We start from the raw sequence: 15,269 nt of genomic DNA, 5'->3' as shown, positions 1-15,269 counted from the left end.
AAAATACATTTATTTTCAACAATTTCAAAACCACTGTCTTTTTTTTTTTACAGTAGAAATATTCAAATGGAACAATAAAACCAAGAACAGTATATGTACATATACTGTATATATAGATATGACTCATGCATTTGTATTCCAGTGTTTAGTACAAGTATTGCAATTGTCTGCCCCATTTAACCCTTGAAATGAAAAAGCAGGATCTTTAGAAATAGTCCTAATTCTATGCTGTAGCCAGTCCAGTTTCTCAAGGTCACATTCTCTCAATGTCTCACAGAGAAGGATGTGAACAATATCCCACAAAAATGGACAGGTACAAAATTTAGCCTCTCCTCCCATATATATATATACAGTATACCTTTTCTTTAAAACAAGTGTGCTCAGGCTGAGTCCAAAGTAAAACAATGCTACAGCATGGCTTCAAGCAACCCTCCTAAAAGGAATTGACCTGTGGAATGTGTGAAGGGCTGGGGTGCGGGAGAACACTGGCTTTGAAAGTTACTCGCCCCAGATGCAAGAACTATCTTAAGAGAACTGAAGGCAGACATCTGACTGTGAGGAAGTTGTGTACATCTGACAAGCAAGTAGCACAGCTTTGCTAAATCAACTTGACGAAGATCATTAAAGGCTAGACCCCTACTTAGCCTGCAGGGTTTGCACGGTCACATGATTCCACAAGTGCCGGCTCCCTTCCCACCTCTAACTTCTCCCAGGCTGAGGCCCTCACTGGACTTAACCTAGTGCCCAAGGGTCTTTTCAGAGAATTCCCTGTAAGCATTATACAATTCCATGGAATCCAACCAGAAAGCAGGATGCCATTTTTTTTTTTTTTTTAAGATCCATTGCCTGGCTTCTTTAGAGAAAACCTCAGACTGTTAACTATCCTCAACCTCACTCTTCTGGAGGGGAAGCCTTGTTTGCCCATCTGGGTTTCAGTTTGAAGTCTCTAGTGGACTTCATCTTGCAACTTCTCCCACATCACGGATGGGACCAAAAACTCACACATTCTATCATGTCACTCTTGTCCTCCCTTTACCAGTTGTTTGTTTCAAAGAAGTACTCCCCCTCCCCACTTTATACACATAAATAGAAACCAGTGATGGCAGGGACACAGAGATGCAAGAGTTAAGTGTGACAGACAACTGGGGAGCATCCAGAACCCAACACATCAAGCAGGCCTGGGGTTGGTCAGCTCCAAAGCTGAGTGCATAAGCCAACAGACGCATCTTTCTTTTTTCAGTTTTCTTTTTTACTAAACATTAAATTATTTCTTAGGAAATAAAAAGCTATTTACATTGTAATTATATACAATAAGCCATCTGCAGCCTCGCAATGGACATGCACGAGGCAGGGTCTCTTCTGACAGGTGTGTACTTTCTACAGCCACCCTCACTCCCCACCAACCTACCTTCTGCAGATCTAGCTGGGAAATGGTTTCTGTTTTAGGTGGGTGTGCTGGGAGGGAGGAGCTGGGTACTGGTGGTTTGGTGTGGTACAGGGCAGGGAGAGGATGGGAGGTTAGTGGAAAACCAACCCAACTTAAAAAATAAAAAGACAGATCACAGGGGAAACAGGATTTCTTGCACTATAAATGGCAGAATGAAGTAAGAAAGCCATGGGAAGACGCATCCTTTGCCCTTAGCACAAAAACAGCCATTTATTCTTCGTGGCTCATAATCAGCTAAGTATGCTTTGCCTCCCAAAGCTAAGCATCTGCCTGCTATTCATGGGGCCCTTGGTAAACAATAGGTAAAAAAGACACTTTCATTTTTCCATAATAAGAGTAATAGGAATCATCAAAAATAAAAAGTCAGAAAGGCGATTGCCCACGCGGCTTGTTGGTGTTAAACACTAGTGCAGTTGGGGATCTCCTTTGTGCTTTCGCTGTTTGCAATGGTGGCAATGCCTCCTGCAGGGGAGAGAAGACACAGGAAGGTGAGATGTGCATGTCACAGGAGGATGGATCTTTGCTTTATTTACTGCTAAATACCAAGCCACCTTGTTGTGTGTTTATCAAACAGGGCAGCTGGGTGGTCTATCCTATCAATTCACTGCCTTATCAAATCTGTGTTTAATGTTTGCCCTCTCCCACGCCAGCACACAAGGAAGCATCAATACCTTGCCATCTTATACTCTTGTAATCGCAATAGTACTAGCCAATAGGAATCGAACACTTATTATGTGGCAGGCACTGTGCTAATGACATACGCCACTTTATGATCACAACAATCTTACAAGGCAGGTAATGTTATTCCCATTTCACAGATGAGGAATATGAGGCACAGAGAGACCACAGAACTAGCAGACTGACAGAGCAAGAAAATGAATCCAGGGCTCTCTGATGGCAGAATCCCTATTTGTGTGATTATTAGGATGCATAATGTTTTTGCCTTAAAGGAAAAAAAAAAAAGTCCAATAGTAATGGATAGTTGGTCTCAGCCCTCTCCCACTCAGACTCCAGCACTTTGGATCTTGATCGACTTTTAAGAGAAAAAGTTCTGCCAATTTCATGTGGTCAGAGGAGGCAGACACTTTAAAACCCGGTTATGTCAGGTTTTATGTCACTGAGGCAACTGCTGGTTTTCCCCACCCTCCAGACTAGCTCTACCTGAAGGACAGGCCACGTGGGCTGGCTGACTCAGTGTCTGGAAGACAGAGGGATCAGGAGCTTGGGGATTCCAGCACACGTACCTATGACCCGGCTGTCCAGCTCTTTGTCCAGCAGCTCCTCGGGCTCGGTGAAGTCACTGAGTGTGATTTTGGGGGCGTTTTCACTTTGGCTCACTGACCCAATCATCTCCTGCTCCTTGTCATGTTGGACTTGAGCATAGATGTTAATCCAGGGTATTTTCCTACATGGGACAGGAGCAAAATCAGATTATAATCACAGAGCATGCCACACTGAGGCAACTGGAAATCCTGGGTGATGATGCGGAGGAGGAAGCTATAGGATCAAATACTGTCTTCACGAGGTCAAAGAACATAAGGAGGGACCCAGATGCCCAGGGGAGTTGTAAACCACAGAACTCCCCAAGGAATTCACCTTTTTCTGGGGCAAAACCAGCAAGTGTAAAGAGAAGGGCAATACTATTGACCAGCTGTGCATTCAGTTCAGTTCAGTCGCTCAGTGGTTTCCGACTCTTTGTGACCCCATGAATCGCAGCACGCCAGTAAAACCCTTAAAATATTTACCAGTTATTACACTTATAAAGGAGCTGAACTTTGAGACTATGAGGTGGCATCACAGTGAAAAGACAGCTTTTTCTAAGTTTACATCAGTTTAATTAACTCACATTGGTTTCCTTTATAAATAGGAGAGGAGATAAAAGACTTATAGCCACTGCTACTATTTTCAGAACACCATCCATGGACCAAGTATCATAAATACTTCCATAGTCAGTTTCCTCATCTGTTCAATAGGAATAACAATAGCTTTCTCTTAGGATTGTGGAGAGGATTAAGGCAAGGATTGCTGTTCTCTGTTCAGTCACTAAGTCATGTCAAACTCTTTGCAACCCTATGGACTGCAGTACGCCAGGGTTCCCTGTCCTTCACTATCTCCCAGAGCTCACTCAAAGTCATGTCCATTGAGTCAGTGATGCTATCTAAGGTAAGGGTTAAGAGAAGTAACTTCCTTCAAAGACACCAAAGTAGTGGGTTTGTAAACAAGGCAGACAGACTCGAGGTTGAAGCAGCAGGCAGGTTAAGACTGAAATCTTATAGGAGTACTTATCTCCTGACTCATCTCTGTTATTTCCTGACCCACTGTGCACCAGCTTCTGTAGCCTCCTTTGATTTCTTTTAATCCCACACTCCTTAAACTTCAATGTGCTTATGCCTCACCAGGTTCCTATTAAAATGCATTTGTTGTTCTAGAGGTCTGAACAAGATGGGTTGAAATTCTACATTTCTACCTAGTTCCCAGCTGGTGCTGATCCTGCTAGTCTGAAACCCAATCTTTGAGTTTCAAGATTCTAATACATCAGGCTCGTCCCCACCTTGGGGACCTTGAATAAACTGTTCCCTCTGTAACACACCTTCTATTCTTTTTGTGATAGTGTCTTTCTTGCCCTTCAGAATTTGGCTTATAGGCCACTCTGAGAGGCTTCTCCTGACCACCCAAACTCGCCCACCATAAATGTGTAATAACAGGATGGTGTCTGTGAAAGAAATGAATAGGGTGTTGGTTTAGGGTGATGGAATAGGCCATGTATGTGGACTTGTTTTCTGTCTTTCTCTCCCACTAAAGCCCCATCTCTGCAAGGTCAACATTTTCCATTTTCAATGCTATACACTTAACATAGTGCTTGGTATGTGGTTTATATTCAGTAAGTATTTGTTGAATAAACAGATAAATGACCTCAAAGCTAATGCTCTATTTTCATTTATTATGCCCTCAAACAAAAAGACCACACTTCTATCTTAGAATTTTATAGGTAGAAGAGTCCTGTCTTACCTCATTAAATGGTGGGGAAATTGGTCTGAAGTTCAGACATTTCATGAAGTTAATTACTGGCATAGATGTTATTAAAACTCAAGACATATGACACCCATCCCAATACAGAACATTCTGTGAAAGTGTGAAGCAGAATCACTCTGCTGCCCTAGTGCCAACCAGCTGTATTTTTAAGCATCTACATTCCCTTCCCTGCTTCAACCCCACAACCAGGTAGAATGTGGGCATTTAATGAGGTCTCCCGTAGCTAATTTGGAAAGCCCTCAAAACATGTTTGAAACACGGACAGTTTCTACCTTCCATTGACATCCAATTTTCATGTTTTTAATGGCTGCTTTCCATACATTAAGGGAGGTGTCCCTTGACTCCTACTGGTCTAATCTAGCTTAATATAATTTACAAGAACCTTAAATGAATAGATTATGTGTGAGGCAGCAGGCCACAGGCTCTCTAAATGTGAGTAATTAAAATTTCATGCTAGCCCTTACTTTCTTCTTATCTAAATAGAAAGGCAGCCTAATGATTTAGATTTCTTCTAATCATAAAAGTACATATTACTCATGAATGTTGGGATCAACTGTAATATTTATTAGGTGCTGGGGCAGTCAAACCACTCCTGATCACACAAGTCTGGGTACTTCAGAGCTTCAGCCAGAGATCACTGTCTCCCCCTTCCTGCTTTTTTAATGATTGATACCTGTAAGAATTTGGATATACTTGCCCTTATAAAGATTGTTCACCTTATTTGCATCTCTGAAAACACACTTTTTTCAATATTTTTAATAGATGGTTGGAAGAGAATGAATTTTATGTCACAATTTGGCAGCATTTAAATTTTTTTTTCAAATTGCTCTTCATTTTTTAACACATCTACCTGTAAGACTTTTGAGACTATGCTGCTGCTGCTGCTAAGTTGCTTCAGTCGTGTCCGACTCTGTGCGACCCCATAGACGGCAGCCCACCAGGCTCCCCCATCCCTGGGATTCTCCAGGCAAGAACACTGGAGTGAGTTGCCATTTCCTTCTCCAGTGCATGAAAGTGAAAAGTGAAAGTGAAGTCGCTCAGTCGTGTCCAACTCTTAGCGACCCCATGGACTGCAGCCCACCAGGCTCCTCCGTCCATGGGATTCTCCAGGCAAGAGTACTGGAGTGGGACTATAAGTCAAGACTAAACCCCACTTTGCAGAAAAGAAAGGTGAGAAATGAAGTTTAGAGGCACGCCCTGAGCTATACATTCATATAAGTTTTAATAAGAGGATCTTAATAAGACGAGTAAGATGGATCAATCCAAATCATCTATATTAATTTCAGCTTTTATTTGTTTGTTCCAACTATTATTAAACGTTAGAAGTTTGTCAGAAGAATTTAGAAGAAGCAAAGTAGGCGTCACACTATCATGAAAGCCTTACTGGAAAAAAAAAGACTAGAAAATACAACAACTCAAAAGTTTTCTTGGACAATAAGAAAAAAACAAATCTACAGTCTAGAAAGAAGGTGTTATTAGGCAGAATTTTCAGAAAATAAAAGCCATCACAAAATGATTTTTTATTATATTGCCTAAGATACCACAAAATAGCAGTCACTATCGAAGAATAAGATCAAATATAGTCCCTTAACAGAGGAAGGAGGAAAGAGTTACTTTGATCTCCAAGATTCCTTTAAACAATTCGATTCCCCTTCTATTAAGTGACCACTTGGGATGCTGAGATTGTAGACAATGCCTGGCACAGAGCAGGCACTCAATAAATGTTTGCTGAATGAATTATTGGCTTAATGAATTAATGTTGGAGATGGCAGAGAGAAAGTTTGGGGTCTGAAAACAGAGCCTGGTGAGTGATCTAGAAACAGAAAGAGAATGACACTTCCCCTAGCCTATGCTGTCCAAGTGTTTGCTAGTCAGCTATAGCTATTTAACATTAAATTAATAAAAGTTAAATAAAACTGAAAATTCAGTTTTTTCACCATACCGGTGGCTACTGTATTGGGCAGTAGAGATCATGAAGAATTTTCATCATTGCAGAATGTTCTATTGGACAGAAATGAAAGAAGCAAAGGAGACTCTGGGAACCATGGATAAGAACCTGACCTTTACTTGCCGGCAGGCCAGGTACCCTCCATATAGCCATCATTGGAGTTCCAGGTAGGTAGTGAGAGGGAAAGGAGAACAAAGATATAAAGGGAGATCCAACAGGACCTCAGCCAACAGGCTTGGGCACTGGAAGAAAAGCTTCCAGAAAAAGTGACTAGAAAAGAAAAGTTAACTGATTCAAATTGTTTATCCATTTTAACTAGTATTTGTTTTCTGTATCCTAATTCAGTGTCAGGGACATAGAAAGGGCTGAATGGTATTTAAGAAAGGGTTGGCTGGTATTTAATTATTCTACAGAGGTAGAATAATTCAGAAATGCCATTACCTGGCATAGATTCAAGTATTAAAGTCTACACATTAAGAGATAGCTACATGAATAAGATGACTGTCTGGTGGCTCAGATGGTAAAGTGTCTGCTTATAATGCAGGAGACCCGGGTTCAATCCATGGGTTGGGAAGATCCTCTGGAAAAGGAAATGGCACCCCACTCCAGTACTCTTGCCTGGAAAATCCCATGGATGGAGGAGCCTGGTGGGCTACAGTCCATGGGGTCACAAAGAGTTGGACGTGACTGAGCGACTTCACTTCACTCACAAGAGAAGAAAAAGTTTTTTTAAGTCACAGGATACCTCTGGCCTTGATTTAGAGACACCTGACACAAACACCTCTTTGCAGGACTTCTACTGGCCCCTGTTCTAGCAAATGTGGAGTTCTAGGAACCAGAAGGTGATAAATTTGGTTTAGCCGATCTTCAAGCCTCCGCAACCACCAGGCATCCCCAAAACCAAATCCTTGAATGAATGAAAATGTGCTTTGTATGTAACTGAAGTATCTCCATAAATGGGTATCGCTCTGACCAGGCCATTTCTATTAATATACTGAATCTTTGCTAATTGGATATGAAGGATTTTCCCTTCTTCAAAGGGAACACAGTGGTGGGTTGACACATCATGATCCAAAAAGACAGGGACTCAAGCATTAGTCTACATACTGAGAAGGACGGTAAACCCCACTTTGCCCTTCTAGTGGAGAGTGTTGAAGGATCCCTCTGTCTGGCCAGTGCTTAGATGTACACTGAGTAAAACTTTTTTTTTTTTTTTTTTAACCTGAGAAATCCACTAGCAGGGAGCTGACAGGGGCTGGAGGAAGGGAAGGTACAGTGAAGCATGTTTACCACTGATCTCTTCCAAAATCTAAATTTAGAAAAATTCCAAAGCTATACTTTCAAAATTCATCTGACAGTAAATGATAATACTTTTACTTTACACAGACTTCCTGTGAAGCATCTTTCTATGCCACTGATACATATGAGCCTACTATGTGCCAGTTTGTGACACAGGAGGCACCTTCCAGAGGCATGCTGTTATTCAAAATAGCTTAGCTTTCATGATTTTTTTTTATTATGTACTGGATATAGATATTTTTGCCTTGAAAACATGTAGCAAACCTATAAAGTATTATTGCTTTTCCATGTTACACATGAGGAAATGAAGGCTTAGAGGCAGATTCAACTGCCTAAGTCTGTAAGCGCTAAATGTTAAAACAGTCTGTCTGACTTTTGAGTTCACATTCTTAACCAGTATATGCTTTGTAGATGCATTACATTATGTAAATAATGGTACAGAATTATTGATTTCAATTTCATGTTTTTAATGAGTATCCTATTATATCACCCCTCCTCTGGTCTTCAAAAATAAAATTTGAATACATGTGGGGTTTGGTTTTTCTGATCTATTTACCTTTAGAAACAGGAAAAATAGGGAGGAGGATTTTAAAATGTATACTTCTGCATGCAAATTTATATGGCAGAAAGTGAAGAGGAACTCAAAAGCCTCTTGATGAAAGTGAAAGAGGGGAGTGAAAAAGTTGGCTTAAAGCTCAACATTCAGAAAATGAAGATTATGGCATCCGGTCCCACCACTTCATGGGAAATAGATGGGGCAACAGGGGAAACAGTGTCAGACTTTATTTTTCTGGGCTCCAAAATCACTGCAGATGGTGATTGCAGCCATGAAATTAAAAGACGCTTACTCCTTGGAAGGAAAGTTATGACCAACCTAGATAGCATATTCAAAAGCAGAGACATTACTTTGCCAACAAAGGTCCGTCTAGTCAAGGCTATGGTTTTTCCTGTGGTCATGTATGGATGTGAGAGTTGGACTGTGAAGAAGGCTGAGCACCAAAGAATTGATGCTTTTGAACTGTGGTGTTGGAGAAGACTCTTGAGAGTCCCTTGGACTGCAAGGAGATCCAACCAGTCCATTCTGAAGGAGATCAGCCCTGGGATTTCTTTGGAAGGAATAATGCTAAAGCTGAAACTCCAATACTTTGGCCACCTTATGCAAAGAGTTGACTCATTGGAAAAGACTCTGATGCTGGGAGGGATTGGGGGCAGGAGGAGAAGGAGATGACAGAGGATGAGATGGCTGGATGGCATCACTGACTCGATGGACGTGAGTGTGAGTGAACTCTGGGAGTTGGTGATGGCCAGGGAGGCCTGGCGTACTGCGATTCATGGGGTCACAAAGAGTTGGACACGACTGAGCGACTGATCTGATCTGACTGGATAATAACCACTATACAAGTATGTATGTGTATGTGTGTAACCAGATTTCAGCTACATTTTCTCTATTAAACATGTGAAGTGGGGTAGTGGTAAAGAATCCGCCTGCCAATGCAGGGGATGCAAGAAACATGGGTTCAATTCCTGGGCCAGGAAGATGCCCTGGAGTATGGACAGAGGTTCATGACATTGTACAGAAGACAGGGAGCAAGACCATCCCCAAGAAAAACAAATGCAAAAAAGCAAAATGGATGTCTGAGGAGGCCTTATAAATAGCTGTGAAAAGAAGAGAAGTGAAAAGCAAAGGAGAAAAGGAAAGATATACACATTGAATGCAGAGTTCCAAAGAATAGCAAGGAGAGATAAGAAAGCCTTCCTCAGTGATCAGTGCAAAGAAACAGAAGAAAACAACAGAATGGGAAAGACTAGAGATCTCTTCAAGAAAATTAGAGATACCAAGGGAACATTTCATGCAAAGATGGGCTAGATAAAGAACAGAAATGGTATGGACCTAACAGAAGCAGAAGATATTAAGAAGAAGTGGCGAGAATACACAGAAGAACTGTACAAAAAAGATCTTCACGACCCAGATAATCACCATGGTGATCACTGACCTAGAGCCAGACATCCTGGAATGTGAAGGCAAGTGGGCCTTAGAAAGCATCACTATGAACAAAGCTAGTGGAGATGATGTAATTCCAGTAGAGCTATTTCAAATCCTAAAAGATGATGCTTTACAGTGCTGCACTCAAGATGCCAGCAAATTTGGAAAACTCAGCAGTGGCCACAGGACTGGAAAAGGTCAATTTTTATTCCAATCCCTAAGAAAGACAATGCCAAAGAATGTTCAAACTACCCCACAATTGCACTCATCTCACATGCTAGTAAAGTAATGCTCAAAATTCTCCATGCCACGCTTCAACAATACATGAACTGTGAACTTCCAGATGTTCAAGCTGGATTTAGAAAAGGCAGAGGAACAAGAAATCAAATTGCCAACATCTGTTGGATAATCGAAAAAGCAAGAGAGTTCCAGAAAAATATCTATATCTGCTTTATTGACTATATCAAAGCCTTGACTGTGTGGATCACAATAAACTGTGGAAAATTCTGAAAGAGATGGGGATACCAGACCACCTGACCTGCCTCTTGAGAAATCTGTATGCAGATCAGGAAGCAACAGTTACAACTGGACATGGAACAACAGACTGGTTCCAAATAGGAAAAGGAGTACATCAAGGCTGTATATTGTCACCCTGCTTATTTAACTTATATGCAAAGTACATCATGAGAAACGCTGGGCTGGAGGAAGCACAAGCTGGAATCAAGATTGCCAGGAGAAATATCAATAACCTCAGATATGCAGATGACACAACCCTTATGGCAGAAAGTGAAGAAGAACTAAAGAGCCTCTTGATGAAAGTGAAAGTGGAGAGTGAAAAAGTTGGCTTAAAGCTCAACATTCAGAAAACTAAGATCATGGCATCCAGTCCCATCACTTCATGGCAAATAGATGGGGAAACAGTGGAAACAGTGGGTGACTTTATTTTTGGGGACTCCAAAATCACTGCAGATGGTGACTGAAGCCATGAAATTAAAAGATGTTTGCTCCTTGGAAGAAAAATTATGACAAACCTAGACAGCATATTAAAAGGCAGAGATATTACTTTACCAACAAAAGTCCATCTAGTCAAGGCTGTAGTTCGTCCAGTGGTCATGTATGGATGTGAGAGTTGGACTATAAAGAAAGCTGAGTGCTGAAGAATTGATGCTTTTGAACTGTGGTGTTTAAAGACTCTTGAGAGTCCCTTGGACTGCAAGGAGATCCAATCAGTCCATCCTAAAGGAAATCATTCCTGAATATTCATTGGAAGGACTAATGTTGAAGCTGAAATTCCAATACGTTGGCCACCTGATGCAAAGAGCTGACTCATTTGAAAAGACCCTGATGCTGGGAAAGATTGAGGGTGGGAGGAGAAGGACACGACAGAGGATGAGATGGTTGGATGGCATCACCGACTCAATGGACATGAGTTTGAGTGAGCTCTGGGAGTTGGTGATGGACAGGGAGGCCTGTCCTGCTGCAGTCCATGGGGTCGCAAAGAGTTGGACACGACTGAGCAACTGAACTGAACTGAACTGAGAAAATACAACCCACTCCAATATTCTTGCCTGGAAAATTCCATGGATAGAGGAGCCTGGCAGGTTACAGTCCTTGGGGTAGAAAAGAGTCCGATACCTCTGAGCACACACACACGCATTTCTCTACTTAGTCACCTTAAATGAGTGGTAAGCTGTAGAAAAAGATCTCCTAAATATTTGAGACCCTACTGTAGAAACTTAAATGAGGTCTGCTGCTGCTGCTGCTGCTGCTAAGTCACTTCAGTTGTGTCTGATTCTGTGCGACCCCATAGACGGCAGTCCACCAGGCTCCGCCATCCCTGGGATTCTCCAGGCAAGAATGCTGGAGTGGGTTGCCATTTCCTTCTCCAATGCATGAAAGTGAAAAGTGAAAGTGAAGTCGTTCAGTTGTCTCCAACTCTTTGTGACCCCATGGACTGCAGCCTACCAGGCTCCTCCATCCATGGGATTTTCCAGGCAAGAGTACTGGAGTGGGTTGCCATTGCCTTCTCTGAAATGACGTCTGAAACTTTCTTCAAGAAAATAAACTGGCTTCATAGGCTGCCCCTCATTTTCCTAGTGTTGTGTTAGTCACTCAGTCATGTCCAACTCTTTGTGATCCCATGGACGATGACTGCAAGGCTCCTCTGTCCATGGAATTCTCCAGGCAGAAGTACTGAAGTGGGTTGCCATTCCCTTCTCCAAGGGGTCTTTCTGACCCAGGGATCAAATCCAGGTCTCCCCCATTGCAGGCAGATTCTTTACCATCTAAGCCACTTCATTTTCCCAATTCAACATAATTATAAACTGGAGAGATTCATATTAAGTCCATTTACTCTCTGACCCTAAAACATTTCCTGTTCTTTCCCAATGCCAAATACAGCTTCAGGGAAAGTTAATATCACATATGTGGGATGAGTTTAGCAATGTAAGTTACAGGAAGAATCAGCCCCCAGGAACCTAGCCCCATGCATAAAACTGAGTGATGGCAGCACATACCTTTTAAACTTGTAGATCAAAAACACAGCCAGGCCGACAAACACTACTGACAAGAGCATAAGCATGGCTGAGCTGCTGTGCCCAGCACCAGAGTCCACCAGCGGAGCTAGGAGGAAAGAACAGACTTGCTCATTCGGAAGCTATTAGCTGGGGGAGTATCCATTGGAGAATGAGGCCAGAGGGTCTCCAACCTTATATACAGCCTCCAATTGCCTTGCATGCTATCTTGGCAGAGGAAGCTTGGCTTCAATGATGATGGTACCCTGATCACAGCTTCTTAGGGAAAGTAAACTCCTCGCTCTGCCTGGGGAAACCTGCTGTTCCTGCTGTAAATTGTACTCAGCTAAGGGGAGCAGGAATAGGGTATGAATGCTGCTTTTCTTAGACACCTGAGTGCTTGTCAACATGATTATAGGTGATCGAGTGTTTCTGTTTCTTCCTCTAGTTGATTCTGGTAAAACATGGCTGGATGGGCACATGTGGAACCTCTGCATCTGAAAAGCTTTCATTAATTAGAAACAGTTAGCAAATAGGCTTTTCCAGAGAGCCAAAGGTGGGTGTTCAATGGGACATGCCTTTTTAGAATTTCTTTCATAAATCAACCACCCAGAGCTAGTCCCTCTTTTCACTTTAGATTTAAACATAATAGATTTAAACATTATAAATTGAAGGGAGTTTTAAAGTTATTTGATCTGGTCTCCCAATCAAGATTCATTGAATCAGATAACTGTAGAAATTAAGGGAGATTGAGAACTACGTTATAGATAAGAAACTGTTATACATAAGAAACATAATAAAGTCAAGGCCCAAAGAAATTGTAGGTTTTCCTGAAGATCATCCAGGAATTCAGTAGCAAAGCCACTTCTAAAGATGTCTTCTTGCCATCCTAACAGGAGGGCTCAAGAAAGATGTAATTAATCTTTCTTTGCCATCACTACACAAAGCCATTTATGAGCATTTATTGGAAAGCGTTTGGTAACCATCTCCTCTGTTTTATCTCCAGGATATCAGATCACCATACCCATCTCCCCACCCCATATGCCTTCGGGCACTTACCTAAGGTCAGCTGTGTGACATACACAATGACTTGAACCCCTGGCTTCAGCTCAAACTGGACCAAGTTTTGGTTTAGAGCATTAAACAGAGTCTCTACAATCTGGAGGAAAAAAGAGAGAGAGAGAAGCTGCATGGGAAGTAATGTCATGTGATGGTGCCCCCTCATGGAGAAAGAAACCCGGGTCAACAGGCAAAAAAATAACCTATTCAGTGAGAGGACAGGATATTGGAACATTTTTATCCATTTGGTTCTCCCAGCCCCTAGAGCCCTGTGAAGCCAAGGACAAGTTGGTATTATTTGCTATTATTGGAGAATGAGACAGAGGTGTGTCCACAGTCACCTAGGGAATTTGAGTTGACAACGGACATAGATGTTTCATTCAACTCCCAGTTCAGTGTCTTTTCATCCAAGCCTGTATAACTTTCCATAGAGAGACGTGTTATGGATCCCAATGAAAGAAAGTCAACCACCATTAGTTCTTTAATGTGAACAAGCAACACACACAGGATAGAGGCCCCTGCCAGGATTAAAGCAGGCATGTACACCACAGCCCACTCCTCTGCTGTTTCTCTGTTAGAGACAATGGGAGGCAAACATCAAAGCAGAAGCTGCCTCCTTTTTATGGGATAATTTTTCCTCTTTACTTTTCCCCAGCAAGTCTCAGAACACATAACATCGATTTAATCACTGTGTAATTCCCACATGAAAGCTGAGGCAGACTGAGGCTGTTGTCCCTAACTCTTATCTCGCTGTACGTGCCTTAATATCACAGCTGCTATTCATCACCGTAATTACCTATTTATCTAAATGGATGGATATTGTAGCTTCCAAATATAGTTCACACATGCCACTTGCTATTTCAGAATAAAGAGGTCTTGTAAAAGTGATGTATGCATTGAGAAGCTGAATTTATATCTGGCCGATTTCAATATGCAGCCCTGTAATGCAAGGATCCACTTCATTTCCAGAGAAACTGACCATGATGGCATCTGTGCAGCCCTTGGTGGACTGTGCCCAACGTGGGATGGGGTGGCAGCTAGGTGAGTGGCAGAGGGACTTGGAAGACATCTGTACATTGATTAATTCAAAAGGGAATTTGATTCCTGCTGGCTTTTAGCAGCTCCTTTCTCACTTATTTCTAACTCATCACAGGAAGGCATGGGAAGGTAAAGCAAAGCCCAGTCAAGTAAGACCCCAGCAAGAGCAGGGAGTGAGAGAGCGAGACATGGGACCACTGCTGCCTTCATTCTAGGCAGGTATGCAGATCATAAGAGCTATATGCCATTTGGTAAAGGCAGTAAATCATGATCCCTTTGGGGAATGCTGCTTCCTTAGTCAAAGCAAGATGAGGGAATCCATCTCTCTCCAAAGACACACGTTTAAAAGCAGTTCATTTTCTTCCTAGAAGCAGAACTTCTGTTGACCAGCCTCTTTCAAGACAGGAAGCACATTTTTGAGAAATAGACAGGGAAACTCAAATCCTTCTCTTCATCCCCCACAACCCTCCCCTCCCCCCACTCCATCCCTTTTTGCCAGGACAACTCATTAGCTGGGAGACATGAGCAAGTTGCAAGAATGGCAACTCTTGGAATGAATGATTTCAGGAGCGCTTTTCTTTCTTGTGTGGCTAAATGTGCCAGTGTTTGTGCATTTGTGTTTATTCTGGGTAAAGCTGATTGCTTCCAAAGCCCTGGTGCCAGACAATGAGTGACAGGTTGATGGACAAATAGGAAAGGGTTCAGTCTACCTTTTGGGCTAGAAATGCTTTGTGTTCCCTTAGAGGGTGGTGCAGAAGAGTGTCCTAGCCAAGGTTTCTTTCACTTACTTGTTCCAGGTCCCCTTCATTGCCTTTCCTCCTCTCTGTCAAGTTCTTGGGGGGAAGGATGAACAGCTCTGCAGAAGTGGGGAGGCCAGGGAACACGGCAACGAGGATCTGGTCTTCCGGGACACTGGTTACCTGCAAAGACATTTTGACTGAAGAGTGG

General features: G+C 42.3%; 1 protein-coding gene across 3 annotated transcripts in view; it reads right to left on the bottom strand.

Annotated features, from left to right (window-relative positions):
- Positions 1–1,631: 1,631 nt before the first annotated feature.
- The window catches only part of SORCS3 (sortilin related VPS10 domain containing receptor 3), a 632,833-nt gene continuing 619,195 nt past the window's right edge, over positions 1,632–15,269 (bottom strand). For all 3 annotated transcript variants that reach the window (XM_070780798.1, XM_070780799.1, XM_019953194.2), the window contains 5 exons: positions 15,110–15,241; positions 13,284–13,383; positions 12,228–12,333; positions 2,692–2,852; positions 1,632–1,909 (listed from right to left, as the gene is read on the bottom strand). In XM_070780798.1, coding sequence (XP_070636899.1) covers positions 1,845–1,909; positions 2,692–2,852; positions 12,228–12,333; positions 13,284–13,383; positions 15,110–15,241 — 564 coding nt within the window. In that variant the 3' untranslated portion in view covers positions 1,632–1,844. The remainder of the gene's footprint in view (positions 1,910–2,691; positions 2,853–12,227; positions 12,334–13,283; positions 13,384–15,109; positions 15,242–15,269) is intronic.

This window comes from Bos indicus, chromosome 26 (genome assembly GCF_029378745.1).
Source record: "Bos indicus isolate NIAB-ARS_2022 breed Sahiwal x Tharparkar chromosome 26, NIAB-ARS_B.indTharparkar_mat_pri_1.0, whole genome shotgun sequence".
Lineage (NCBI taxonomy): Eukaryota > Metazoa > Chordata > Mammalia > Artiodactyla > Bovidae > Bos > Bos indicus.
Note: the sequence above shows the minus strand (reverse complement) of the source record. Positions and strands in the feature narration are given on the sequence as shown.